The sequence below is a fragment of the Geospiza fortis genome, unplaced genomic scaffold (assembly GCF_000277835.1).
Source record: "Geospiza fortis unplaced genomic scaffold, GeoFor_1.0 scaffold171, whole genome shotgun sequence".
Taxonomy (NCBI): domain Eukaryota; kingdom Metazoa; phylum Chordata; class Aves; order Passeriformes; family Thraupidae; genus Geospiza; species Geospiza fortis.
This window is the reverse complement of record NW_005054313.1, coordinates 5,860,910-5,887,711: the sequence shown is the minus strand read 5'-3', so window position 1 is coordinate 5,887,711 and position 26,802 is coordinate 5,860,910. Positions and strand designations below refer to the sequence as shown.

The 26,802-nt window shown below is 36.7% G+C and overlaps 1 protein-coding gene across 3 annotated transcripts in view; it reads right to left on the bottom strand.

The window, feature by feature from the left end:
- UNC13C (unc-13 homolog C) overlaps positions 1 to 26,802 on the bottom strand; it is a 133,521-nt gene that overhangs the window by 6,611 nt on the left and 100,108 nt on the right. For all 3 annotated transcript variants that reach the window (XM_005419659.2, XM_031055882.1, XM_031055883.1), the window contains 8 exons: positions 26,252 to 26,329; positions 22,794 to 22,871; positions 15,975 to 16,063; positions 13,647 to 13,796; positions 12,243 to 12,366; positions 9,677 to 9,733; positions 8,524 to 8,604; positions 4,856 to 5,003 (listed from right to left, as the gene is read on the bottom strand). In XM_005419659.2, coding sequence (XP_005419716.1) covers positions 4,856 to 5,003; positions 8,524 to 8,604; positions 9,677 to 9,733; positions 12,243 to 12,366; positions 13,647 to 13,796; positions 15,975 to 16,063; positions 22,794 to 22,871; positions 26,252 to 26,329 — 805 coding nt within the window. The remainder of the gene's footprint in view (positions 1 to 4,855; positions 5,004 to 8,523; positions 8,605 to 9,676; positions 9,734 to 12,242; positions 12,367 to 13,646; positions 13,797 to 15,974; positions 16,064 to 22,793; positions 22,872 to 26,251; positions 26,330 to 26,802) is intronic.

The following is a 26,802-nucleotide window of genomic DNA, read 5'->3' as shown; positions in this document are numbered from 1 at the left end:
AGGAATTAGTGATTCTGACTGTATTTTAGAAAGGTCCATTTATCCTACTACATTTAATAAGCCAATTTAGCTGACAATAAATCTCTTCATGCACTGCAGAGGATGATTGCACTTTTCTTCCTTTAGTACTGTAATATAACTCATTTGAAGGCTAACAAACTTATAAATGATTCTGCCTCATGTTTGAAAACCTTATGGATGTTTAATTATTACTGCTTGCTCTCTAATATCTGCTTTACATTTTATTTGGTGGTATATTTATATTATTCAAAATACAGCATACTCTTACTGGTGGGCGTTAAAGTGATCACGTGCATTTAAAGTACAGTCATTCTTTTGCAGTAAATAAACTGTAAAGAGTAAAAATATCTGCTCTGGAGATCTCCTCAAAGATGCTTGCTCCTCAGGGACTAGAAAGGCCTAGAAGTCAGGCTTTTATCCCTCCTTATTTAGCACCTAGAATGATATCATATAACTGATGGATACCTGTAGTTTGTGTTTGTTTTCTTGAAGACCTAGAGGAAACTGATACACAACTTTTTTTCTAATTTAGGTTCTTTACTGTTTCATTTAAGAAACAACCAGACATTTTCTAATGTGAAAGCCTCTTAAGTGAATATTTTTGTAAAAACCTTTTACTTTACCAGTGGTCTGGTTTTAACTATATGTACTTTAAAAATATTTACTTTTCTGCCACTATTCTGAGTGCATTAGCTTTGCTATCAGCACATGCTGGAATACTTTTATTACTTGTAATTCAACAAGTTTCTTCTTTGTTTGTTCTTAACTTTCCTGTTTGTTGCTTGCAATAGTGTGCTGATTTCTGCAGCTTGTAATGCAGTTGTTTTTTTTATTTTTTTGCATGAAATAAGGTTGTGTAACACATGGTTCTGACCTCAATTTGAAACTACAGTGGATGAAGCAGGGATTATTTCTTGAGTTAAATTCTGTCTGAAGTATGGGTTATGAGAGAACTGGAAATGCTCTGCAGGACTTAAATTTCCTGTTAGAATACAGGTATAGCTTTCAAAATATGACAGTTAATAATACAATGGTTTTGACAAGCAAACGAAGAAAAGGTCTTTGTTTTTCACCTATAAAAGCTGCTAAACAATTTAAGCAATTTTTATATTCTGTAGCATGATGTCATCTACCTGCTTGCTTAAACTATAGTTAATATCAGATTATTGTTTTAATGTCATTTCATTTATTTATGAAATATTGAGGTTCTGCTTTGCTTTGTACAATTACAGGTTGCAATGGAACACAGAACTGAATTTTGGCTTGGCAATTGAAAATAATTTGTCTTCATTTTTGATTGTGTGACTTCCTTCCCTGCATTGGTGACTTCACAAGACACAAGGATGGAGTTACTGTTAGAGATAAGCATATATACCTAATGAGAATGGGTATTATATTTTCTTGTTTTCAGGTACATCTTAGCTTTCAATTCTCTGGCATAAGAATGAAGAAACCCGAATCAGACCAGCTGAAGCAAAGCCTTTTCTGCAGCCTTGTAAAAACCCAGGTAGGGTTTGCAGTATAAGCTCTGTATTGTGAGATGAGTATTGATTTTTCTGCTTAAGTGATACAAACTACTTTAAGTCAAGATAAAAAACATAGTGCAGAATCCTGCCATTATGTATTTATTATTCTCTAACAACATTTGTGAACTGGAGCTGCTGTAAATTTGTAAGAAAAAATATTTCCCTATGTCCAATAAATAACCATTTTAGATGCAAGAGTGGTGTTTACTTTGGAGAAATTAGTGGCAATAAATGAGAGCTAATTCAGCAAACTCTATTTGAGACTGTCTTTTTCTGTAGTTTGCCAAAATTAAAATAATATTTGTTCAAATGTTATTAGTGTTAATGCTAAACAAATGTAAATAGTCACAGCACTGGCTACAGTTTATGAAATTACTGAAGATTCAAGGCATTTGCTAAACTAAACCATAGCCATTTAATTTTTATATAATTTAAGAAGTTTAAAAGGGGAAGGTGCAACTTAAAAAGGTGACTGCTTCTCTCTTTTTTCAGGTGTGACTTAAGAGAAGCTTCACCAGTACTGGTCTCAGCACGGACTAAGGGTAAGTCAAGTGTACCACGGAGTGGGAAAGTTCATGCAATAGGCCAGCAGAAGTATAGTGAGAGTTTATCCTTTGGCTTTTAGAGCTCTGTCTTGATTGTGAAAATGCGGTTGAATTTAGCTCAGGTTAAAATTATCTTGTCCTGTTTGACCTGAAATTTGTCCAATTTGTCTAGAGCTCTTGTCAATGTATGAAATATATGGTCTTTTCAGAAGTCTTGGAGTGTTCCTTGAAATTCTGGGCTGGCTGCTGCCTGCCTTCAGCTGTGAACCAACCATGGGGTCTCAGCCCTACAGCACTGAACCCCCAAGTTCCTGCAACTGAGCTGGATTTTGCAGGTCAGGCTTGGCCCTTTGCTGCTGTTTTACAACTGATTCATGCCTGGCTCAAGTGCACAAAGAATGGTTTAGTTACAAAAGATTTTGAAAGCAATCCATATAATAATCTGAATGTATGCAAGAATGTTATCCTGTAGTTGAATTTAGAGGAAAAACCCCACATTTTTACAGCATGAACTAATGTTTACTACTATTATTATTATTATCAGTGTACAAATAAAGTGACAATTAAGTCCAGAGTAAATAAAATCAATCTGAGATCTGGACCTCAGGTCTAATGGTGCACTGATGGCATGCTATTCTCATCTGGCTGTGTTTCATGTGCTCTTTGCAAAGGTATCAGTGACCACCTAGAGTGTTAAATACTGGTCACTCAGGCTTTGTAATGCAGTTCTCCTCACTAAGCTGCCTTCAGGTTTTGCAAAATCCTTTAGGTCAGTATCCATGTCCTTTTTAGAGACTACAGCAGTGACCTGCTCCATGGAATGGTTCTTGGCAGAGCCAGCACTTGTGTATGAGTGAATAAGAAAACTGATCCAGATGAATGTGCTTACAACAGGCACTGCAGAATCAGCTGAATCCTGTCTGGGTAATATTAAATGTGAAGTTCAGATATGTGGAACTAAATTTCATTACTAGTTTATAAATCATTCTATGTTTTATTATAAAATGTTTTCCCATCAAACTGATAATTTATTTGCAAAAGAAAATGCTGCTCTGCATGTTTTACACAGTGGTGGGTTGGGAATAAAACAGGACAAGTGCTTAGCAATTTTCTGGAAATGTTTATACAAAGGAGCAGTCATAGATTATGTCCCCCTTACTATCCTATTGATACCAATGTTAAAATCTGTAATGATCAGAGTTTCCACAGGATTAAATCTCCAAACAAACACATTGGAATTGTGTGGCAGATCTGGGGGTCTCTTCCAACTTCAATGATTCTCTGATTCTGTGACAATGGCTCTGTAAAAGTGTGTTATGCTCCTTGATACTCCCTTTGTTCGTGCAGGATCACATTCAGTAGGAATAACCAAATTATCCAACATTATGATCCACACTGTTCCTAAAGAAGGATGTTTGCTGTCTAATTCTTGTAATCATTACAGGAAAACCAAGCATCCAATTCTATCTACAGTCATAGTTATTATACAATAGATACTTTCTTTACATTTACAAAATTCTTCTTTCTGTTGCTTTGAGCTTAAAATTATATCCAACTGTCTATTGATTATGGATTGGCAATGTGAAAAAGATAGGCCAAGTATCTAATTATATTCCAGAGAAGATTTCTGATTTGCAAACAGAGTCATTTTAACTAAAAGCTAATAATACAGTTATAGCTGTGAGGCTGGAAATCATAATAGATGAGGATTTAGTTATTTTAAATGAGGCATTAAAGGATAATGAAAAGTTTTGAGTCACTTAAGTTTCATTCCCAGTGGCTACATTTCTAACAATACTGGTGTGCAAATATAGGCATGGTAATGTGTGCACAGAAATGAGCACAGACCTCAGGCTGAAATCATGATGAAAATAAGAAAATGCAATTTTGTGGCTCAGGATTTATAAAAGATCACTTATGGCTACACCTTAACTATTTTTTTCCTCCTGAAGCTACAATGAAGGTATGTGTTAAAGAAAAGCAAAATGCACCTAAAAGTAAGTAAATATTTTCTGCTTGAATCCATATTGCTAATTTTTATTTTTTGAGAGGAAGGAAAAAAGGACTCTACTGCCTACATATAAGAGTTTTATAGCTATTTTTGCATTTTTAATATATTAGTTACTAAGACAGATCTCAGTTTTAATATGGAAACAGCTTAGGAAAGAATTCCTCAGAAATAATCTTGGGGCAAGCTGCAAAACTCATGTTTCATATTTTTTATACTGTGAGTAACATATTGTACTTCAGAAGTAAAAGCAATTTATTTCCAGCTTTACGGTCCAATTAAAACTTTCTGATTCTTATGAGCTGGAGCAGCATAATTCATTATATCAGTAAATTGTGTTCTTTCCAAAAGACAAGAAGTGGCAGGCAGGTCATTTTTTACAAATGCTCATTACATTCAGAAGAAATCTAGTAAAGATTACTATGATGCAAAAATTTGCAGTTTTCAGAATGAAGAAAACATTCAGCTTGGAATATGATGTGTGCAGTTCTCCTACAAATAACCCTGGTTCTCAGTGTGCCCCCAGAGCTCAGGGATTGTTCTTCCTGTGCAGTCACAAGCCCCTAAAGGAACTGCCCTCAGGTAAGCCCCAACAACAGCATTAGAGAAGGGATAACAGCAATAACATCACATGGGCAAATTTGTGTCAATAAACTCTAAAATACCACAGGGGGTAGAGAATGTAATCTGCAATCAACAATTTAGAACATTTAAAATATAATAGGATGCATTTGTGTCCCTTGCAGATGACTTACTTTGAGAAGTTTGTGTGGCTATAAACTTCTTTATCAGGGCGTCAGTAGTCTGTGTGTAAAGGCTGAGAGCGTATTTGAGGGACTGCAGGTCTGGGCTCTTCTCCAGGAAATTCTTTTTTAGCCCACTTCCTCCAGCATGGAAGTATTGCTAAAATGAAAAACAAATATGGTTGTTCACAGAGGAAAAAAAAAAAGGCCTCAGTTACAGACATACAACTTCAAGTACAATTCTTAAATGAATGTTTGGAAGTAGCAACAGGCATGTCTACATTTATTATAGCATTTGAGATAACTGTCATAATCTCTAGTACAAAGCTTCTTTACAAAGGTAAAAAAATTAAGCATAAAGGGAAGAAATAGACAAAATTTTGATTTTGGTCTTCATGATCTGAAATATTAATTTGCCAAACTGGGAAATAGTTGAAGCATTTTTTTAGGTTCCAGAGAGTGGAATGAGTTTTAATTCTTTATCTAAAAACCCCAAACATCACAAACCCCTCTCAAATGAAGACATGTTTACCAGCCAGTGCTTGTAAAATATAAAGGATATATTACTTTTGGGGGAAAAGGGAACTGTTTAAAATATTTTAGAGAGACTACTCCAGAGTGTAAGATTTCTGAGAAGCAGTGTGAGAAAAGGACTTCTGGTTCTACGGGCACAGCTAGATTTGGAAAAACAAATATGCTTATGACTTTGATGCCATGCTGACTATGTGAACTATATATATATAAAACATATGTATAAATATGTCATGTTTTCAATCCCAAAGCTGAGTTCAGAAAAATTAGGGGACAGATTCTTCCCTTTTTCCTCCCACAAAGAAGAATTTTTCCTGAAGTTTTGTACAGGACAGTGTTTGATGAATTAATACATGTTGGCCACAATGAAAAGATAAATGTGCTACATACTTTCATTTTGTTCAAACACCTTGCAAAGCATTTTGCAACCTCCATTACAGTTCTAGATCTCAAGATCAATAAAGCTCCCATTAATGGCTAATTAGTAAAAATAAACAATGTTTTTCAGGACATAATGACTACTTGATGAGATGCACTATTGGTCCACTCTGTACAGGGAGTCTTGGGGACTGTAAGCAGAATTTACTCTCCCTGCCTTTTTGCAGTGTTGCCAAAGGAATAAATGCAATATCTACATTCCAGTTCACATACACACATCTCCACTAAATGCTGTATCCCAGCTTATCTGGACAGCTCAGACCTACAGTCCACATATGCCCTTTGCATTTAGTGCACACATTTCATCTTCCACTTCTCAAGATTCTGCAGGAGATGAAACATAAATGTTTCATAACAATTATTTACATTTCTGTATTGCTGTCTACTGACTGTTAAAGGGAAAAAAATATCTGTCGGAGCAAAACAGGGGATTTGAAGTCATTAGGCTGCAACATTTAACATTGTTTTAATACTATGGGGACAGTTAGGGTCAGTTTAAAAGGTTCTGAATAAATCTATCTTTCCAAGCAAATTATTTGATACAATATGTTCCAAAAACCCTCTCATCTTAATTGAGTTTAGTCATGATTTCACTAAGAGTCATAATCAGTTTATAAGCAAGTGTTAAAATCTGTTAATATTTCCTGCTAGTTTGACAATTACTGGGATTTTTTTGAAGTTGTCTCTCCCAGTAAAATATTATCTGCAGCAGCAGCTGCACATGGCTGGAAGCTCCATGAAAGCTAATAGTCATATAAAGAAACAAAGACACCTGACCCTTATTGTCCTGAGTTTTTAACTAATTTTTTTTGTTTTTCCCATAAATGGTAAATTTTGCAAGCAAAGCAGCAGTGTGAACCTATCATTACAGTATGGAACTGAATATAGAAAAATAATGAGTAAACAGGCTTTTACAGATTCAGCTGGGTCAGTTATTGCCCTGCTCCTTAGAGATGTATAACTTAAAATAACTCCCCTGCTACTCTTGCTCCTCTCTGTAGGTTTGTAGGTGGCACAAGAGATTTCAAAGTCACACTGACAAATGAAAGGGGCAGATGTCAAGTGCTGGAGCCACTGCAGTGTCAGCCCAAAGCTGCCAAGTGCCACACAAGCCCCTTTGGGTGCTGCTTTCTCTTTGTAGAGGGTCTCTGGGTGTACAGAGAACTGGGACAGTATTATCAATGGACATTGTCTCTGGGCTGGCATAATGAGGTAGCAGAGAACTCAGCCTCAGATAAATGAGGCCAGAAAGCCACTTCTCATAACTGTAAATTGCAAATTAATCTGAAAAATATTAAATAGTTATATAAATTGCTATGGTTCTTTTTACATAATACGAAGATTGATGATATGCTATATATATTCAAGATTAAAAAATATTACTTTAATTTATATTTGTCAAAGGATTAATAACACCATCCACTATTAAATTATGATTGATTCTCAGTGAATTAAATGAAAGGAAAAATAAAGACTGTAAGTGGAGATACTCCTCCCTGCAAAACCCTTCCTTACCATAATCAGCTACCCAATTTCTGAACACACACCACATGCTTTTTTTACACTTCTCCTATTCTTATCTGGGCAGCCATGATTTTTGCTTTTAAATAAGCTGTATTTACTAAGCATTACCAAAAAAATCTATATTTTGATCATTAAACATATGAACTGCATTCCAAAACAAACTTAGCAGCCTTTTTTTCTTGAGTTAACTCATAAAGTTTTCCTTTTTTAACTTTCTACCAGTATAAACCCAATTTCTGCATGATCAAGGTTATTTGTTCAGTATTTTGGAAATGATTTTGCCATATCAGCTTGCAAGTACAGCAGGCAGTTATAATGAACACAGTCATTGCCTTACAATTTGAAAATGGTTTCTCAGGAAGCTTTCTTTAGCTCAGTTAATGAATGCTATGAATTAACTCGTATAACTTAGCACACAGACACAAGGATCCTGAATTAACAAAGAGATTTTCCCTATTTAATCTTTTCCCTCCAAATCTAGACATTTTTAGTAAAATGGTCAACATCTATCTCTCCATCTGTAAGAGTTTAAGCATTGGAAATTTAGGCAAAGTTAGAGTTTATGTTTTTCCCAGCTTTTATGTGTTTAGAAAATTATTAGATTCACATACTTCATGCAGCTTACTTTGGGAGCATACTTCAATTTGTTCCATTTTTCAATTTGTTCAATTTGCTTCCACAACATTACTAACTCCCAATTATTTTTATTTCTGCAAGAAATGTCAAATTACATTTGTAATTAATTGTCTCCACTACAAATACAAAAAATGGCAATTGGGAGCTCCCTCTGTTACTTTTTGCTTGCCTTAGAGACTGTTTTATTGCAAAACACTTGATCATAAGTATTTCCTCTTACTTATATCTTCAATTTTATACTTCAGTAGCTGCCTTCTTACCTTCCTGATGTGCTGTCCCTTCCCAGCAGACAGGAAAATATGCTATTATTCTTGAAACTGATTGCTTTAAAGCTATTTACACCAACTAATGATCCAGGCCAATGTGAAAAAGACTGATAAGCAAATTAAATAATATGTTAATTAATAATATAATAAATATTCCTAATGACTTCTTTTAACTTCGGAAACCAACTCCATGAAGACTGTATGAAAATCTCCAGTCTTTTATCTAAAACCAATCAGTGGTTGTTGGACATTGCAGCACAGAGCAGGAAAGACACGAAGCTGTACCTTGATGGTAACGAGGGCCACGTCCATTATTGCGCACTGCCGCAGGGTCAGGCTTTTGGCTTCCTCGCGGATCACGTGGTCCTGCAAGCGACACAAGAGTGCACTTGGTTTTAGAGAGATAATACTGTGAGTATCTGTTCTTTGCAAAACAAACAAACATCCACCAAATGCCCCCCAAGGACTATGATTAACAGGGATTAATTCAGAAGCCTTTCACAACAAATTATAACCTAGAGCAATTGTGTTGTTTCCTGAAATCACAAACTGTAGAGAACCAGATTCACTGGTTAATACTGAGCATTACTTCTTTTACTAGGATGCATTATTTCTCTGTTTTGGGGGATGGGGGAAAGGTTAAAATTTAACTTAAAATAATGATATTGGATGATATAAAGTAATTTAATAATAAACATGACAGTTTAACAGATGTTTGTTAATGCCCTATGTTTTAAAAAAAGAAGGATTCCTATTAGAACATGTTAGACATAGAGTGACTACACTCCTGTTAAATCTTTGTCTAAATAAGCAGTCAGTGATTTACTTAGGTAATATTTTAAGTCCTCTAGCAAACTGAATAATCATTCATAGAGGCCCCAAATACCACATTTCTGTACAAATCTTAAATCCTGATTGCAGAATTGACTGGCAAACAACTGACATCACTATCAAACATCTCTGCTGTCCATCAAGTGGACTCCAGCCCTGCAGCCCTGTACTGCAGACGTACATAGTATATTTCAATGCATATAAACAGTCCACAGAAAGAAAATTGCTGGTATTCTCACCTCAAGGGCTTATCCAGAAGCAAAGTGGTTTTTGTTTTTTTTTTTTTTTTTTTTTTTTTTTCCTTTTTCTTTTTTTTTTTTTTTTTGTGATGTGTAATGCTCAGAAGGCCTGGTTGTGTAATATGGGACTGATGGCTTCTTGACTCATGTAGCGATCACTTACCATATAAGCATAGAGTCTTCTATTCATAACTTGGTTTTGATGAAACTGTACAATAATTATTCACCTCTGAGTAGTTACTGTCATATTCAATCTTATTATACTACATAAGAACAAGAAGGAGCATGAGGTTTTGTCTCACAGTCATTAATATTTCCTCCTTTTTTTGTTAGTGCAAGCCAGTCACAGCTTCATCTGGCTCCATTACCTTGAGTTTTGACAGTTGTCCAAGATCTTTGGCTGCACTGAATATCATCTGGGGCCCCTGTAATCACATTGAAAATTAAGGAAACAGACTCACGACAGCATGTTTGCTTTTTATGTCAACACAATCTTATTTTCTGCTAGGACACTGGCCAAAGTCATCGTTTTGCAAAGCTAAATAAAAGTTTCAGTTGCACAGGAGACACATTTTCATTCAGTTCATAAGGCCAAGTGCTTGAATGCCTGCAGCAAGATTCCCTCCAGTATTCTATAGCTGATACAAATATTGCACTTTCTGCTGAGAGTGGTTTTGTGTTCTCCTTCCTGCTGTCTCATTTTGTGTTTAATACTGAAAGCAAAGGCTGTGATTGTTCTCAGTGTGTGTCAGTGAGATGTTTGTCCATAAGTGCAGCTCTCAGGTGCTGTGCTAATGTGAACAATCATGCTGGGAAGGGAGCAGCCCGGAGGAACCTGCAAAAGCCTGTGTAGGGGGAATCCTCAGCTGAGTAAAGCACAGCACAATGGTGTACTGTGAGCCAGAGCCCTTTTTTTAAAGAAAAGATATTGAAATGTTATGAAGTTAAAGCATACTTTGAAAATTTTACAATAGCCAAATCCTGGCATGACACCAAAGGCCAATGCCTACATATTTGTCTCAGACATTCAGAATCCTACTGTAATTCCATGCTCACATCCTTTATCACAATACTCCAAGCAACATAACTACCACTGCAGTTACATGGCAGCTCAGGAAGACATAGTTCTGATTATGTGGATTTCATAAAAAAAGGTCCAACTTAGACTGGACTAATTTTTCATTAGACTTTCTGTTCCAAAGAGTTTCATTTTCCAAAAATAATTTTGCTTTCTATATGCTTCAATTGAAGAAAATGTAATATAGAACTACAGTTTAAATCTTCATTATTTTTAGTAGCAAGAAAGGTAAGATAAATACGTGTATGTATATATATATATAATTTGTGAAAAAATAAACCCTGTTTCTGAATGCCTGTGCCTCTCAACCTCAAACAGAAAGAAATATTCAGGGCTAGAAAATCTCTCACAGTATCCTACTTTTCAGTGATTTTCTTTAATTATGTGTTCAATAGTAAACAAAAGTATCAAAATAAATGGAATAGTTCACAATGCCTACCAAAAACACTCTATATAGAGGGTACCACTAAGAAACTCCCCTCTGAATGTATTGTCCTATGAATAATTGATCCTGCATAAAGCTAATAAATGCTCCTAATACATGATGTAATGCTGGGTAATACAGTTACCCAACTGAAATGCTACCTATGTATTTACAGATAAAATTTGTACTGAAAAGTTTGAAAAGCAATTTAAAGATCTCAGAAATCTAAATTTGAAACTTATTGAAAGAGAGGTTGTTTTTAATTATACCTAGTTAACAAGGTCATGACAGTAAATATAAACAAATTCAGTGACTGGAGTCCTGACCAAGATCAGCTCTACTCTAGAATTTTCAATAGTTCAGGTAATTTCATTTTTATCTCTGCACTATTTATACATTTTCTATGAGAGCTTTTCCTGCCTGTCCAGCAATATTCTTTCATGCATCTTCAATACATTATAGTAAGATTTAATGATTTGCCTTTAACTTATGGACCCTGACCAACAGCTTTTTAGCAGCTGAAGTGGCACCATAGGATGTGCAACAGCAAAGTTGCCAAAGGCACACTGTGGCAACATCACAATTAACTTGTCATAAGATGGTCAATTTATTTTAAACAAGATTGAATAAAAGAAGAATTAACAGTTATATTATCCCAACCCCTCAAAAAAAAAAAAAAAAAAAAAAAAGCGGTTATGAAAAGGCCCTGAAGCCAGGCTCTCTTTGGTGATCCTTTGACAGGAGGATTTCACTGTTTCCCTCGGCTCAGCCATCAGGGTTCACATCAGGCCATGGCCCACAAGAGGCTCCAGTGCAGCACCACTTTCTGTAAGGACAGCTCCCTTCCCTCTCAGCAGGCTGGAAATGCAGCTCTGCCCAAAGAGGACCTCCTTTCAAGGCTGCAATTAAAGTCCCCCAAATCTTTACTGCTATAATTGGCTGAAGCTTCCTGATGTTAATTAAGTGCTGCCTCAAGATGAGGAATGGCACAACAGGCAGGGCTGGAGGATGGGATGAGGCATCCCTGGCTTTTTCAAACCTACAAAAATGGAAGTGATGGAATTTCTGATGTGACTAGGAAGGGCAAGGAACACTCTTCATGTTACTGTGCACAGTGAAGCTGAGAGAGAAATCGGATTTAAACGAAACCCCTTGTATGAGAGCACAAGAGTGCATTCTTTTACATGCCTGCATTCATAGAAAATGCTCTGATTTGGATGAGGCAGTAAATGAAGGAGTGAAGTCTTCCTCACTGGCTAAGAGCAAGCTGGCTCCACGACTGAGACACCAGAGAGCAACACTGTCTGCAAAGCAGGTGTTACTCCCTGTGGGCAGGGTACAGAACAGGATAGTGTCAGACCCCTTGGCAACACCTGCTCAGGCAATTATTACAGTCCTTTGTATCAACTGAGAATTGCTCTGGAACACTTACGGTTTGGTCTGTCAGTGGTGGAAGCACAATCTGTTTTTCTATTTTGTTTAAGACTAACTTCCAGAGCTCTTTCAAAACCCGTTTCAGAACTGTCTTCTCACAGATTTTTGCAGAGACACTTAAACTGGAATAAAACAAAACCACAAAACAGTCACCAAAACCAGCATTATGGCTTCAGAGGTGTTCTATCATGCTCACATTAATAGCCATTAAAGTTTATCTTTTCTCTAGTAATAAAAATTTCTTAGTAGCTAAATTATTTTGCTATATTATCAGTAAATATTTTTGGCAAAAAGACTTGCAGATTACAAACTTATATAAATCTCCTCTATCTAATTTAATGCTTAGTATATCACTGATGCATATTTATTGAAAATGCAAAATCATGATGAGTTAAAAGTTTGATGGATGATACAATTTAGCACTCCCACACCCCTAAATTAAAGTTTTAGTATATAATTTGTTTATGTCTTAAAAATAAGAGCAACTGTCTCTCTTGCTTTGTATTTCTACTGGGATGTGGAACTGGTTGCTGACAGCTAATGCAAATTCACAGCTACTGTTTGGAAGCATTTATTTCTATATACTGACATGTCTGAGGAATCTTGCTATCTATTACTTACAGTAAAATTAAATTTTTAGGGCACCTTTTCCATCTTTACTTTGAAAATTTCTGGCTGGGGAAAACCTGCCTAAGGAACCAAAGGGGTGTGTAACTTGTGACTGGAGACCTCAAGTACAGGGTTAGTGCCAGGCTGCTTGTCCTCACAGCCACTTCCAACAAATGGCCACTGCTGTTTGACAAGCACCAAGGACACCAATGTGCTTACAGATGTGCCTGTGCTGGACATGGCCTTTCAGAATGTGTCACTGCTGAATGATGATAGCATAAGTTCTGCTTACTTACAGAAGCCAGAATGGGTTTGCAGGATCCTCTCAAAACTTAGCATTTTACCAAATGAAAAAAAAAATCAAGCTGCTTTTTAGATGATGACCTGGTTTTTGGTGACACAGAAGTGCATATCAATAAGCAGTGGGACATTGGGTACAAGCCTAGAACAAATGCCAGATAATTCAGTGTAGGAATTACTTTTGTTCTTTTTTTTTCAGCATAGTCTTCATAACAGCCTGTGGAGGAGAGACCGTGCACTGGCTCATTTTCAATGACTCAAAACATGACAAGACATGGAAAGACAAGCCTGGAGCTTATGTAAAAATTGCTCAGTGTAAGTAAACAGGTTAGGCATGGGATTCTGCACACAGTGAATACTAGAAATAATAAAAATACTACAGAGTGCTTCCAGGTATCTGTAAAGTGCTTCCAGGTTTCAGAGTAAAACCAAGTGTGCCTAACTGCAGCATCCAGTTCCCAGCCTGGTACCCAATCCAGTCTGCCACACTCACGTTGTGTCCAGGGAATCCATGAGAGGCCGAAGCACAATCTCAGCGTCAATGGCTGCACTGTTCTTATTGGCTGCTGCATTCCCATTTCCTCTCATTTGATTCAGTTCATTGCTCATTTGTCTTACACAGTCTTCAATAACAAATTGGAAACTACAGGATGAGAAAAAAAAAGGAGAATGAAAGAATTCTGGGAGAGAAATCAACAATGATGATTTTGCATCAGGTTCCTCAACAAGACTTAAATATTTTCTGCAATGATGCAATGTTCAGAATTGAAGGTACTGTGGTGTTACTGTCTGAAAATAAGTTCTATTGAGGATCATAGCTCATATAAATAATCGATGCCATGTTTTGATCTTTTCCCTGCCACAATTTTCATAGCCTTGTAGATGTGCCAAATATTTATCTTCTGAAAGCAACAGATGTATCAGAATCTATAGGTTAGATGTGATTGCCTGCCAGCTAGGAACAACTTCTCACGATTTTATTTTTGGTGTAAAAGGATGATACAAACAGGTGATGATAAATAATTTTTCTCTTGATGGTTAATAGCAACCAAGCTTTGATATTCTTCCAGAGGTAAAATCAAAAACTCCTACTGATTCTGCCCTATTTGGCTCAATTTAACTTTTTCCAGATTTCACACAGTCAGTGCCTTCAGAAGGATTGTTACTTCTTTGCAACTAAACACTTGGACTGTTTAAAATATCCTTTTGCAAAAAGCCCCCTTGCTTTGAAGCACTCAGACTCTTCCTCCTGGGAGGAATCTTTTTCACTTCAAGGTGACTGTGAACACATTCTTCCTCCTCAAGTTTGTATCTGCTCAGCTTTTCTGAAAACTGTTTCCTAACTGATCTGGTTGAGCGTCTGACAGTCTTAAAGTGCTATTGATGTGATAATCTTTGGACAACATATTGACACAAAGCAGAACAGCACTTAATCAGTCACCAGCTCAGAGGCAGGAAGAGTCTCTGCACACACAGTAATTTGGTTTATGGGTTGATTTGTGCTGGATTGAAATGGTTTAGGATTAGTTTATGAACAGAAATGCAAAACAGAGGCCAAAAATATATGGGGCCTGTTAAGCTGAAAAGATAAATAGCAAAGATTAACTTGAGGAAAGTGGAAGAGAATTTACTGTGAGAGAAAAGAAACAATTGGTTGTTCAGTGACATAACTAATTGTAAAAAGAGAACACAAACCTCCATATGAAATCACTGGAAAAATCAGAAACTCTTCCAAATGCACTTGGAAGTACACTTACCTACACGCTTTAAAGCCCTAGATAAAATCTACATGAGGCAGCTAGAGAAACTGCTCATGAAATTCTTTGGACCAGTCCCTCCAACAAAAGCCAAAATAATGCATTGCCTTTCTTGACGTTAGACATCTTTCCAACATTGTTAACCTCACAGACCCAAGCAGTAAACTGACCCATGAGGAATGTTCTAGCTAGCTGGAGCATATCCTACACTGAGCTATTCTGGGTTTGCTGTTGCAGAAACCTAGTTGGCTCATTCAGAAAGAAGCCCTGGAAAGAAATAATATTCATGCACTGTCAATGATCCGAGAAGCAGAGCCTGGGAGCAAAAGTACAGCAAGACAATACAGCAAAGTAAGCACACAGGAAAAAGCAGACTGTCCACCCAGACTGCCCATCAATGGATTAAATAAGCAACTACAGACTTTGCTTAATGAGCACCACTATAGCACTAATCCCTCTCTCTTAGATTTCTTTCTAATTTGAAGCAAAAGTAACTTGCTACTTCTTATACCACAAGCACTGCTGGCACAGCACCATACACATTCAGGACTGCAGTGTGCACTCTGATTAATGAAAGGTTTTGAGAGTAAGGCTCAGTAGACGATTTTTGAAGAGCCACAGGCAAGCAAATGACCCAAGAAGGCCATTCACAATGACCACTTGAAGCAGACTAAACACAGGCAGACATCCCTGGTTGAAGCAGGCCACTTGGAAAAAGCTGTCAGTCTCAGGAAGTAACATAAACATGGTCAGAGAGGAAAGTTTAACATAGCATCAGGCAAAAAACCCCAGTGACTTTGCTTCCCAAAAAGCAGAACAAAAGCCATCAGCCTCACCTCTGTAACATGTTCACGCTCACAGATGATGTTCAGTTGTCTTTAAAGCGAGGTTGCTTTTATTTGTTTCAGAGTCTAAACACATACACACACAAATTCACACCACTCCATCAGGGCAGAAGCAAGCCATGCCTCAGGACATCCAAATAACCACCCAGACTTCATCAACGAGGGAGATTTTTGAGCAGGAATATTCCTCTAAGGTTTGCAGTAAAATGGGTTTGTTACCTTGCAGCATACGTTACACTGAGTTCATCCAATACATTGCTAAGTTTCACCTGAAGTTCTTTGAGAACAACACTAGCTTCAGGATCCAGCTGCAAAGAGATAAATAACATTATATTTTATTTATACACTAGGTTTCTGGGGTTTCCATTACAATCAATGAATTAGGAATTATGTGCAAAGATACACTGCACTATAGAAAACCAAATGTGGAAACATCTGTTGTGACACTGAATTGCTTTAGTAATAATATTGAAATACAATTACTATTAAAAAAATGAAAAAATCTTTGATTACAGCAGGGAATATTTATATTAGAAATCATAACTGTGCCATTGAAAAATTAGTTTCTGTGGGATTGTGGTAACTGTGTAGGCAGTCACAAAGGAGAGAACTACCATTACGAGGCCAGTGGTATTCAACAAGGCACACCAAGAGAAGGATGCAGGAAAAGTCAGTGCTTGTGTTAACAGTAATGCATATGCTTTCTGCATTACTATTATTTTTATTATTTTTGTACATTTCACTGCTGTTGGTATTTTGTTTGGTAACTGCATTGAAGTTGTTTCTATATTTCATATGTTTCCATAATGCAGTGTAAAATTAGAACAGCCAGCACTGAAAAAGATGGCTTGAAGAATATCCATGCCCATTCTACTGACAGAGGATGTGGGAAGGGACTCTACCAAATTTCAGTACTGCTGTTTCTAAAAGCCATTAGGGCAAACAGAATTCAAGCACAGAGCAACACATTCTGATACTCTGATACAGGTTTTCTAAACATAGGGAAAAAGTTAATGCAGGGGAGAAATATATTTTTACATTTACAGGGATGAGGATACATGCATAGGTATTTAATCAAAAAGGTACCCTATTGATATTGATCAACAAACTTGTTTATTTGCTATGGATTCTTTTTGCAGTAAAAAAGAATAGTTTTTTTAATCTCCCTGATCTTTAGCACTCAGAAAAAATATTTACAGCCCATTCTGGGATATGATAAATGATCATCAGGATCAACAACTGAATGTGAATTAATAGCTGATGTTCCAGGTCTTTCAGCTGCCTACATCACAGTGTTAAGGAATGATTTCCAATGATATCCCTTAATTTGTGGACTCTGTTCTGCAGCAAGGTCAGGTACAGACCTTCTTACAATTTCAAAGGACACTGCACATTTAGAATACATAATCAGGGCTGATTCTATTTTCTGTCTTTCAACTGCATGAGTAGTGTTTGGTGCTTATTTTTCCTCTGGTGCTTCAGAGCACTGTGGTACAGCAGGTCAGTTCTTTTAACCACACTTCAGAGAAAAGGGGAAGTTGTTGCAGCACACTGGGTAATTTACTTGAGACTACACAGGAATTCTACAGCAAAACAAGCTGAAATAGATCCGATGATCTACTGTGTTTTAATCTTAGACCATCCTTTATCTCCTCAGAGGTTATGTGTGGGTTAAAATAATAGAAAATCTGAGATTTTCACTTCAGGTTTTGACAAGAACCTGAAATAGGTGGCAAGGGGGAATTACCACACATCCTTTAGAAGATACTTGGTGTCATGCAGTTCTAATCTGAGAAGCTCATACTTTACTTATTACTGTAAGTACTTACTGTGACTACTTACTGCTTTAGCTTTGAATTACCTTGCATTGAGAGAACTTCTGTAGCTTCTGTATCTCTTACTAGTGTCCCTGGCAGATACACTTTCACAATTCGTACACTTAAATGATTGCTTTCCTTCATATGAAGAGCAGGAATTAACAAGCTAATTTTATTGCAATGTCTATACCAGTAAACAAATTAAGACTTTGCTATCAAAGGCAAAGATTTTTCCAGGAAACGGATTTCACTAGGGAATTATACTGTCTCCTTTGGAGGGATACATACAAACCCCAAGTTTAAGATCACTAGAATATAAACATTTAACAAACACTGAACATACAAGCATTCACACTGAACATGATACACATCAAGGAAAACAAAATACCAGGCAAGCAGAAGACTCAAAATTTCTTAGCAGATCATGCAAAAACTAGAGAATCACCTTGTAACTGGGCCTATAGAGGTCAATGTAGTTACTTTCTATCAGAGGTTGTGGTGGAAACCAGAAAACACAATATATCTGCTAAATTCACCCGGAATTGAACTTTGTCCAGCCAAAATTGGACTGAACGCTAATGCCAGATTGTGGACATTATACACATTATAGAAGGGTGCATGCAACTGTTAAACATTTTAGAGGCTTTGTGCTCACAAATTGCATGAACAAGTTTGTGTGTGCACAGCTGGAGGCATCTGGCAGGCCCCCCAGGCCTGTGTGCCCACATGCTCATGCCCGTGGATGAGGTGGCACAGGGAGGAGTGTGAGTGACACAAAGAGGTATGCGGGCTGCCCGGGCAGGTGTGCCACACCTGGCCATGCTGGCATCACTGACAAGATGTCAGCAAGAGTTTTAATTGATATTTCTCTCTAGGTACTGGAAAATATGGTGATTTGGGTGTCTCACCAGAACTAAAATGTGCACTTTTCATTTTTTTAATCATGTGCCTTCTATGTGCTAATGATTGTCCTCAGGCATCATCCAAATGTGCCAGAGCATGATCTCTTATTTTTCCTGATATGGCAGAGCTAAGGTGGAAGCATGGAAGCGAGGCAATGCTGATCAGCATCTGAGATGATGTCATAGAGAGGGATATAGACATGAAAATGAAGTATTTATGGTATTGGGGACTTCTCTTTTTCTCTTTGAGTCTCATTTGCTTCATAGAGTTTGGTGAAGAAGGAATGAAAATTAACAAAAGTCCTTGAACATATTTCAGGAAAATAAAAGGAAAAGGCTTTACTTGAGCCTGATTATTTTGGGAAGAAAAAACAACAAACCAACAGTAAATCCCAGCTATGAGTGTCATTAGTGTACCATATCCAATTTAAAAACAAAAGACAAAAGACAACACATTTATCACTTGGACAATTGTATTCTGGATTCCATTTACAGTTTCCAGCCTGGAATAGCTTTAAAATACATTGGGGTAGGTTGCTCAGATTTCAAAATTGGATTTTTTTAAAGGAGAAAGCTTATTTCATTAATAATGTGTAAATCATTCTTTTTAATAAATTCTTAATATTCTTGGCTTTTCTAGGCTCATATTTCTGTTATTTTACCATGTTCTTAAATAGCAGAATTAAGTTTACCCACAAGGGAATATACTCGTTATTTTGTTGGCACATTTATTGATTATGCATTATGAAAGAGATAATTAGAAATTTGACTTTTTCTGAATGCTACATAAAAACTGACAACACATTTGCTGAACAGCTGAAAAAAGAAGAAATAGCTGAACATAATAGTTTCCAAATTCTGCCTGTCTAAAACTGTGAAATTTTTTATACAGATAAGCCTTGGAAAAGAGTTAAAAATCTGATGAGTTTGGCTGCTTTCAATGTGTTAGATTGAGGTATTTCCTGCTGTAATTTAATGTGTGCTAGTATGGACATAATCTTGTTAACTGCAAATTTGGTGGTGTTTCTGCAGGAAACTACAGAGATGTAAATTACTTTTGCACGAGTTAAATGGAACCTCTCTAATCAGAATCCCATTTATCTGCAATTTCACAGGTCTAATTACTTATAGTTTCCTAATGGGACAACCTGGTTACTTCTGTTCAGAAAATAGTTTTACATATTTTCTGTATATCTGGCAAAGATACAGCAAAGGTATTTATCAGCTCCATCGCTTTAGGGGCTCCTTCTCTCTCTGATAGACATCTCCCTTCCTCCACCCACAGCCTAGGGACTGAGATGTGAGATGTTTGGCTGCAACTGCTCTGAGTGCACTGGAAAGCACCTGGGCCTCTGTACAAGATGTAAAGGTGCACACTTCAGAACAATTCTGCTGAAGTCTGGTCCTCTGTCACCCCATCAATGTCTTTAAGGCCACATTTAGATTCCTACAGGAATTCCTAAGCTTTATATGTAAAGTTGGAACTGAATTTACTGAAGTGGGAAAATTATTTATCTACAGTTAATATAATACTGTCATACATAAACAACCTCCTTTTGCTTTACACCTTTTTTTTTTGATCCTAATTACTGTAACTAATTTCTGCCATGTTCTGTCATCTGGTGTAAAGCAACACAAGCATTGGCTTCTCTTTCTCTTTTATCAGTTTCCAACTTGTCAGACATGAAAAAATATTTAGTGCAAATATATGCATTCCTTTTTGGATGAAACAAACAGGATCTAAACCAAAATTCTACGATGATGATCTGTTCCCATGTTTTTGGACTTGATTTACAAAAAACCAAACAAACAGTGCATTGGATGCACTTTACTACTCTTTCTTATGGCAGACTTGTTGATATGATTTGTAAGTACCTTCCCTGCTTTGCTGCAGCAGAGGAGGACAGTTAATAAAGAAGCTCATCTTGTTCAGACTATTTTATTTTAATGGTGGGGGATCTGAGAAACCAGTTTTTTCTCTATTTATAGAGCTCCCTGCCTGCAATGTGCAATAAGCCTACTCTGAACAGAGGGACTGCTGCTTGATTGTGGTTATTTTGACTGCACAGTTTGAAAGACATACTGCTCACAGTGTGACACTGAGGAGATTAACAGCATTTAATTTTTCTTAGAATTAGTTTTGCTTCTACTGAAATAGGTCTCATTATTTTGCTGAAAATCATCTGACTTTTATGCCCTCCACAAGTGAAATATTAAACTGTTTTTTCCCTTCAAGGAAACTGCTTACAGATTTTATTGCTGGCTTTGTTTCTTTAAGTACCAGTTCAATAAGCCAAATTGGCCATTAGCAGTTGTGCCTTTGGAACAGTGAGGGGATAAGTATTCAAACTGGAGGACAAACATTTTAGTGCCATCTTGATATGGGTGAAAAAAAATTGAATATGAATGTGCTTTCTTCAAGAAATTGCCTTAGAAGTCTGAATGTATTTTTGAAATCTTTTGTCTTAGATTGTGAATCAGAGATACACTTAAGACACCTAAAAAAGGGATTATAGAAAATATATCCAAATTGTCTCAGTGGGTTGCATGTTGCACCATATTTGTAGGAAATTCTGCTTTGATACTATAACAACCTTAATAATTCATCCTCATTAACATCAAAAGGAAACCAAAAAGGATAAGTCATAAGAAGTTTTGAAAGAAAATTGCTATGAAAAATTCCTATTTTTAAAATATTATTATATAAGGCATTAGGAGCAAATGAAAAACTAATATTTTCTTGGGGAAAAGGGGACATTTTAGAGATTCAAGCAAATATTCTGGTTGAAAATAATTTGATAGAAATAGATATAAAATGTGACTCAGCTTTCCTCTGCCCTTGTCATTATCCCAATTTATAGTCATTTACCTGTTTTCATGAATCATGACATTAAAAATTAAGTTTGGATCTGAGACCTAATACAAAAGTACTTTGTACACAACATAAAAGCATGGAGGACAAGATTACTTGTAATATTCAGAGAGGGAAAAGGGTATAATAGGAACCACAAAACCAGTCACTTCTAGATGATTAATATCTCTTTTCAAAGTTTGGTAGGAAATTTGCAGTGACAAGGCTGCAGAAGTTTATTCCCTGTTATCTGGAGCAGGAGGTATTTCTGCTGTAGCAGCTTCAAGGAGCTGTTCCTGGCTCAGCAGACCCTCCACACCCTGAAGTGACTCTCTAGGTGCATCTGGAGGCTTCAGTTCCTTGTGTGGCACAGGGGACCCATCTCACCTCTGCAGGGTCCCACTGTGGATGTGGAAATATGAAATGTTGTGTTTTCCAGTTTTCTCCATATAGTGTGGCCACATTAGATCAAAGTTTTGGGAATGTATCTAGCTACAGCCTCAAGAAGAAAAAGGATGATGTATGCATAACTTATTTTTTAAAGCCAGCTACTGATAATATGGGTAGGATATTCATGTTCTGAACACTGCTTCTCAACAAGTAGACAGGATTTTTTCTATGGCTATGAAGATATGTTAATTTCTTCATAATGTTTCAGAACAGTGAAAGACTACAGTCTGGAAGGTACTGAAGCACTATCTATGTCCTTTAGCTGATGGACAGGACTTCAGACTCTTTTAAATCTTCTGAAATGAAAGCGGGGGTAAAGCTGAGGATGTTTTGAGCTGTTGAGTAACAGATCTTGGTGAAATGGTATCTTGAATACAACCAGGCCCTCAGATACTGAAAAGTGCACTTAAAATGTTTTATAGATTTTTAAAAACTCTGAAAGGGTATGGTACTATCTGCATAGTAAAACTTTTCCGTTTAGTGTCAACTGAATGCCCAAGCATAGCTCTTTTTGATTTTAGATCATAGGGAATTACACAGATGCATCAATGGAAATAAGTAGAAAATGTGACTGTTTTTAGCCTTAGAAAATATGGTCAGGAATAATAAAAGATGCTTACTATCACAAACCTCATAAGAGAATCTCTCTCCTTCTTTCTTCTGCTCAGTGGATTGCAAGTCAAAGGCATTAGACAAAGACAATGACACATTACAGACAAAACGTACCAATACATAAAAAGCAAAGTATAATCCAATACAAACATTGAAATAAAGCTGGCACTACAGATTGCAACACAAAACACCCAGTGCTGATAAAACATTACAGATCATTAGCATGTGTCTGTGGAATAGTTATGTCATTCCAGTATTGTCAGGACAGTAAATAGATCTTGTAGTCTTTTTTTAAAGCATTTTGATTTTCTTTGCAAGTAGAAGTGAAAACTTTGACTAGGTTGCAAACATGGTGCTAATGATCTCTAAGGAACTTTGAAAGAACCAGGAAACAGATATGACTCACCTCCTTCCCTCCCATGGACTCAAACATTTTCTCAAGCTGGACTCTTAGTTGCTGAATGTTGTTCATCAAGATACAGGCCTACAGAGAGAGATCAAATGTGAGACTGTGCACAACCAATTCTTCAGCAGCCCTACATTCATAGAATTAAAGAAACATTAAGGTTGGAAAAGACTTTAAGACCATCTTCACTGATACAGCTGTGTTTTTTAGAGGAACTTCTGTCCACTGCTGCCTCTCCTTCCCCTTTAACTGACCCTACTCTTTGCCTGCTCAGCCTGTGACTGTCCACTAAGGGCACTGCTGCCCCACAGGGAACTGGATTCCATCTCCCAGTCACCTGGACAGGTTCCAGATCCCAGAATTTCACATCCTGTGCAATCCCAGGTAATTTCTAGTCATACCTAATACAGTTACATCTGGTGGATTAATGCAATAGCACATCATCATCCCGTGGAGAGCAGAGACAGCAATGCTCAAAGTGCTTTGGCAGGGACAGCAGGCTGCAGGAAAGGGGCTGCCACACTGCTTGCTAGACCCAGTCTCTGCAGAAAACTGTGACAACACTGTAACCCAGCTAATGGCTGACGCTGAAGTATTTGCATAAATCAAGAGACAGTTCTGTTAATAACAGAATGATATTTTAGAAATATGCATTTTTGCATTACTTGAAAATCTGATGAATAAATTAGGCAATAGAACTCTGTAATCATATTATTTTAGTCTAGAAGTGTTGCTGTTTAAGCTAAATTTTCGAAGGCAGAACACTGTGCAAAAGAGCCACTGTGCAAACGACAGCAATTTCTGTGTTCATATAAGGTTAAAAGTAAAACATTAATAAAAATAAGGAGCTAGCTACAAAAATCATGCAAGAAAGAATCTATTACTAGACTCTTGTGTACTTAGATGACTTTATATGCTGGTTTGTTATGGTGCAGATGAAGCAATCAGACAATACTTACCAAAAGAATTGTAGCTGGCCAAGGCCAGTGTGTTCTAGTGTGTGACTGGATTAATTTAGACACTGAGGAAATGCATTTCAATTAGATGTCTAAACTTTTTTTCAGACAACATGGTGGTGATGGAAGTATTACAATGATTGATACTCATTTTAACCTTTCTAGTTAATAGCATGTTCCAATGTAGAGCTGAAGCATGATGGGCTCAATAACACGATTTAGCTTTAATTATTAATACATTACTCTCAAAGGAATTTGGTGTCAGAGTTCTTCTCAACTGAAGAAGAAGAAGAAAAAAGAGATTTTTCTTACTACTTAGATTATTCCTTCCCAGCGAAGCGTGCTGCTCCTCCTCCTACAGAATGCAGCTGGCTTTGTGTAGCTGAAATGTCACCTCTTTGCTCATCTCTTGAAAAATCCACAAACCCCACTTCTATTTGTCTATCTACCTTCTCTTAATTTACAGTCACTAAGATTGTATCCTCCTTTCCTGTACTATCTCCTGACTTCTAACAAAGGAATTATTTTGGAAATTATCTGCAATATCACAAATCAGTAATTATGAGAATTATGATTTGTGATGGGGTAAAAGTAGCTGAATATAACATCTTCTCCCTTTTGTTCCAAACAAATTCAAACACCTTTGGCAATACACTGGAGCTATGAGAGAAACACTTCACACAAAAGCAGTTTCAAAGTTTGCTTTGAGGCTGGCTCAGGTGGCTCTTTCAGAGCCTAAGTCTACCTTGGCTCAATGAAAACTTTGCTATTGTTGTCAGGCAAAGACCATAAAAACATTCTCATTGTATTTCATTATCTCCTACCCTTCAGAATAGTCTGTGCAGCAGTTTACAGGAATCAGACAGATGCAACAATAGGTAAAACAGGGTGGCAGCTACAATACCAGAACCCACATTTGTTTGTAAATGCTGAAAGGAGGTGGAAGATAAGAGGCTGTTTTTACATTAGATAAACACCTTTATGAAAAGCATCTTTGATATGCTTTTATTTGAACGGTTTAAATGCACATTTTGTAGTGTTTAGTAAGATTACTGTAAGTATTGAATAGAAAAAGAATGCCAAATTCTAATTTGAATAATAAAAAGTATTCATTTTAATATCTTCTATTAACTTTAGTGCACCTGAAATTACCAGATCAAATGGACTTTTATTAAGATAAAAGTACGTAAGGCAAATTCTGTTAAAAAAAGTTATGTCCATCAAAGGCATTTGATACAATACTTCATACCTGGTCTAGTGGAAGGTGTCTCTACTCACAGCAGGGGGGTGGAAGGAGATGATCTTTAAGCTCCCTTCCAACCCAAGCCCCTCTTTAATTAATAATGAGATTAATTTCATCTAAAGCCTTAATAAAGATAGGTATTTGGGAATGACTTCAGAAATTATTCACTCCAACAATTAAAATCTCCCACTGGATAGGCCAAAAGACTACACAAACAGTTAGACTTGACGATTCAATGCTTTATTAGAACTCATTTCTTCAAGAAAGCAGTGAGCTTTATTTAATATTAATATTAAATTCATAAGAACTCCCAATATTTGATATTTAGCTGCAATAGATGTCTTTCTAAATTCTATTATTGTGTTTTTGTTGGTGACCTGTAGACCATGACACTGGCCCTAACTATATAGAACACTGGCAGATGTCACGTCCAGGATGTGACACAAGGACAAGGAGATCTGTGATGGGATGAGGGCTGTACCATTGGAGGTGAACAGTGTGAGGATGGGGCTGCAGTTATTGATCCAACTGCAAACTGGTACAGCTGAACAAAACACTACCAAATACAACAGACATGCTGCTAAAAGCTGCCTGCCATGGGACAACTAGCTTTGATTGAATATCAATACTATTGAAAAGCCAGTTCCCACGAATACTTTTCCTTGGTCTTGTTAAGTATTGAAAATGTTTCCATTTGCTCAACTACATCTTTAGTGTCCATTTCTCATTTGATTCTGAGACCATGGCAATCTGGTTCTTCATTAGGGACTCCCTTGTAAGCAGTGAGGCATCAAAACAGTGTAATTTTCTCCTCCCCTCTGCAGGGGTAAAGCAGAGAGAGCAGCAGCAGAAACCTCTGCACACAGGGAACAGGGAGCTTAGAAACTCTCCAGTGCACAAACTGATACAGAGAGGCAAAGCCAAGTGAAAACCCTAAACAAAGACCTTGACTTCTGTTTGAGAAACAAGATGAAGATACATTCACCATGTTCACCATAGTATTAGGCTGCTATCAACTGCATGTTTGTAGCCATCTTGTAATTATTTTATAACTTTAATACTGAAATTATTAACTAGGATTCTTAACTAATTTCACTTATTGCAGCTTTTTATACATCACTGTAAGCAGCTAGGAAAACATGCTGACCTCCCTCCATTCATGTTTTTTCATATAAAGAAGTGATTTAATTTTCAAAAAGTACAGTAAGTAATTTAAAGGCAATTTCTAAGGCAGGAAAAAACCACAGCTTCTTACTCACCACATTTTCTTTATCACAATAGGAGCTGAAGTAACTTGAAATAATTGCAGCATACTGAACAAGTACTTTGTTGATAGTCTAGAAGAGAAGAGACTCTTTTCAATGGTGAATTTCATAATGTAAACCGAAAATAATAAAAGAAAAGGTTTGTATAAATGATAGGTTTTACAGGTGCTTGCACACATAGTGTATTATATTTTTTAGGTATAATATAAACAATCCTGTGAGCACATTTTCAAATCCCTGCACAGCAGATGGTGGGTAGATCTAATTGTAAAGCAATCTTCAACAGCAGAGATAGTTTAATTTTAGCAGTACTGTTTTTGAGAAGCACTGAGAACTCCACTCCTTGCAATGTACTACATAATTAATGGAAGAGTAGCAAGCTCAAAAAATCCTCCAGGCTGACAATACGTAGACTAGAAATATAATGGAAATATAAGACAAAAGGAGCACTGTTCAGAGCCTGAACAGTGTTACATGAGTTACCTTAAAATAATCATGTAAATAAGAACCCTGCAAATGGAGAATTGCTGCAATGAAAGAACAGA